This window comes from Apis dorsata, unplaced genomic scaffold (assembly GCF_000469605.1).
Source record: "Apis dorsata unplaced genomic scaffold, Apis dorsata 1.3 scaffold_40, whole genome shotgun sequence".
Classification (NCBI taxonomy): Eukaryota; Metazoa; Arthropoda; class Insecta; order Hymenoptera; family Apidae; genus Apis; species Apis dorsata.
In genome coordinates, this window is record NW_006263342.1 from 18,842 (window position 1) to 21,359 (window position 2,518).

Below are 2,518 nucleotides of genomic sequence, written 5' to 3' on the forward strand. Positions count from 1 at the left end.
TTTTTTATTATTTATTTTTATTATTTATTATAAATTATATAAAAAATTAAAATATTAATATAATAAATAATTATATAATAAAAAATAATATAATAAAAAAATTTATTTTATCAAATTTGAAATATAATAAAAAATATAAAATATAAAAGAATATAAAAAAAAAAAATATTTATAATTGATTCTTGAAATTTATATCATTTATAACTCTTTTTTATTTCAAAAAGTACATTTTTATAAAATTTTTGAACATTTTAAATTTTTTAATTTGTATTCATATTGTATAATTGTCTTATACACCTGTTAAATATAAGAAAATGTAATATGAAAAATTTCTTTAATAAATCATTCTATTAATTAAATATATTAACAAAAGAACAATTTAAGGAAATCCATCATCATCTTCTTCTGCCATTTCTTTAGCAAGTTCTAAATCTTGTTGTTCTCTTTCTCTACGTTCTTCAGCTGATTCAAGATCTTTGCCATATGATTTTGGAGGGTACCTCATAGCTTTAACACTTTGATTGTGTAAGTCTAAACAGAAAGTAATTCTTTGATGAAATGCAAGTAATGGTTCTTTAGTGCAATAAATGTCTGTAGTTTCTTTGCTACGCATGTATCCATTTTCTGGTTCTAAAGTAGCTTCAATTACACCATCTCTAATAGCTTTAGCAACAATAAATTCTGCATCAACACTAGAATCTAAACCAAGTTTCTTTGCAATATCAGCAGGAGAAATTCTGGAATAAGATAGTCCAATTGATCTAATTGCAGTTTTAATAACATTGTGTCTCAATCTAAGAATTAAAGTAAAAGTATGATCTGCTCTAAATTGTGGACCGAAGTTTTCTAAAACTTCTCCAAAACGTTGAAGATTTCCTAAACGCACAGCTTGAGTCAATTGAAAATATGGAGCTAATGCACGACGCATTGCAGCTTGTCTGAAAGTTTGACGTTCTGGAATATCTCCAAGTAGAAGTTCCACTGTAACAGCTAATTTTTGAACTGTTTGGCGAAAACCAACTGCAGTACTCTGTGGAGCCTTTCTAAGAGCCTGTAAAAAAATATTTTTAAATAATATTAAATATAATAAAATTATATAATTTTTATTTTGAAGTTAACATTAATATATTTTATATAATATATATCAATGTTATAATATATATCTGAAAAAAAATAAATATAATAAATAAATGTATATAAAAAATAATGTAATAAATATAAAATTATCTAATTTTTATTCTAAATTTTTAATTCATTGATATATTATACAGAAAGAAATATTTTATTTTATTAAAATATTTTATTATAAATAAATATTAAATTATTTATAATTATTTAAACAATAAATTAATTTTTAATCATTAAAAGATTTTTTACTAATAAAATCATAAGTTGAATAATATTGAATAATCTAATATTGAAATAATATTTAATATATTAAAACAAATTATCAATGATATATGCTGATAATATATTAAATTTCTGATAATACATTCATTAATAATTTATATATCAAAAAATTATTAATTTACCTGTACTAGATATTTGTGAGCAGCAGAATATTCTAATCTAGCTGCTTTAATACGTCCCAAATAATATAAAAATCTAGCCCATTCATTATTACTAGCAGATTCTGGGAAAGTTGATTTTAATACAAGTTTATCTGCTTGATCATATAAATTATAATGTAAATAATTCCGCAATAAACAATTAATTAAAACAGCTTGTCCTTCAAAATCATTTCTAAGTGTTGCTGTTCTTAATCTCAAATGTAGTAATCCGCGTATTTTATCTAATCTTCCAACTAATTCATACGCTCTTGAATAATAAAAATAACATTTGGCAGCAATTAAATCAATTGTTCGTCTATTTTGAGCAATAATTTTTTGCAATAATGTTTCAGAACATTGAACAGCTTCTTCATGTTTTCTAGCATCAATTAAACGTACAAGAACTAATAAATGAATATAAGCATCAATTTCAGGTAATGGATTCATAGTAGAAATACGAAGTTTTTGTGTTTCTTCAGATTCTGTAGATTCCTCTAACCATGATAATAATGCATCACGTTCTGCACATGGTTTTGAATATAAACTTAATATTACACCACGTAAAACATTTGAATTTAATCTACGACGTGTATTCGGTAATGTACGCAAGGCTCTTAAAATAAAACGAGGTTCTTTGCTCTGTATAGCTTTTTCTATTTGACGGGTATGCTCACGAATATCATATACTGTTTGAAAATCAACATCTTTTTTTTCACAAACATCTCCATCACCATTTTGACCATCAAAAATTATTTCAACATCCATAGCTTCAGGATTTCTAACTGAAGGAACACCCATATTGATACCTTCAAAGAAATTAAATTTATAATCTATAATTTATAATTATATAAATATTATATTATAATAAAATATTATAAAATATTACATATTAATATATACATATTACATATTAATATAATATATTGAATAATAATATTAAAAAATTTGCTTAATTTTTACGAAATTTT

General features: G+C 22.7%; 1 protein-coding gene across 1 annotated transcript in view; it reads right to left on the bottom strand.

Annotated features, from left to right (window-relative positions):
* Window positions 1-194: 194 nt before the first annotated feature.
* The window catches only part of LOC102679477 (probable 26S proteasome non-ATPase regulatory subunit 3), a 3,296-nt gene continuing 972 nt past the window's right edge, over window positions 195-2,518 (bottom strand). Inside the window, exons 2-3 of the mRNA XM_006608561.2 lie at window positions 1,533-2,356; window positions 195-1,051 (exon numbers count right to left, since the gene is read on the bottom strand). Coding sequence (XP_006608624.1) covers window positions 380-1,051; window positions 1,533-2,348 — 1,488 coding nt within the window. The 5' untranslated portion in view covers window positions 2,349-2,356 and the 3' untranslated portion in view covers window positions 195-379. The remainder of the gene's footprint in view (window positions 1,052-1,532; window positions 2,357-2,518) is intronic.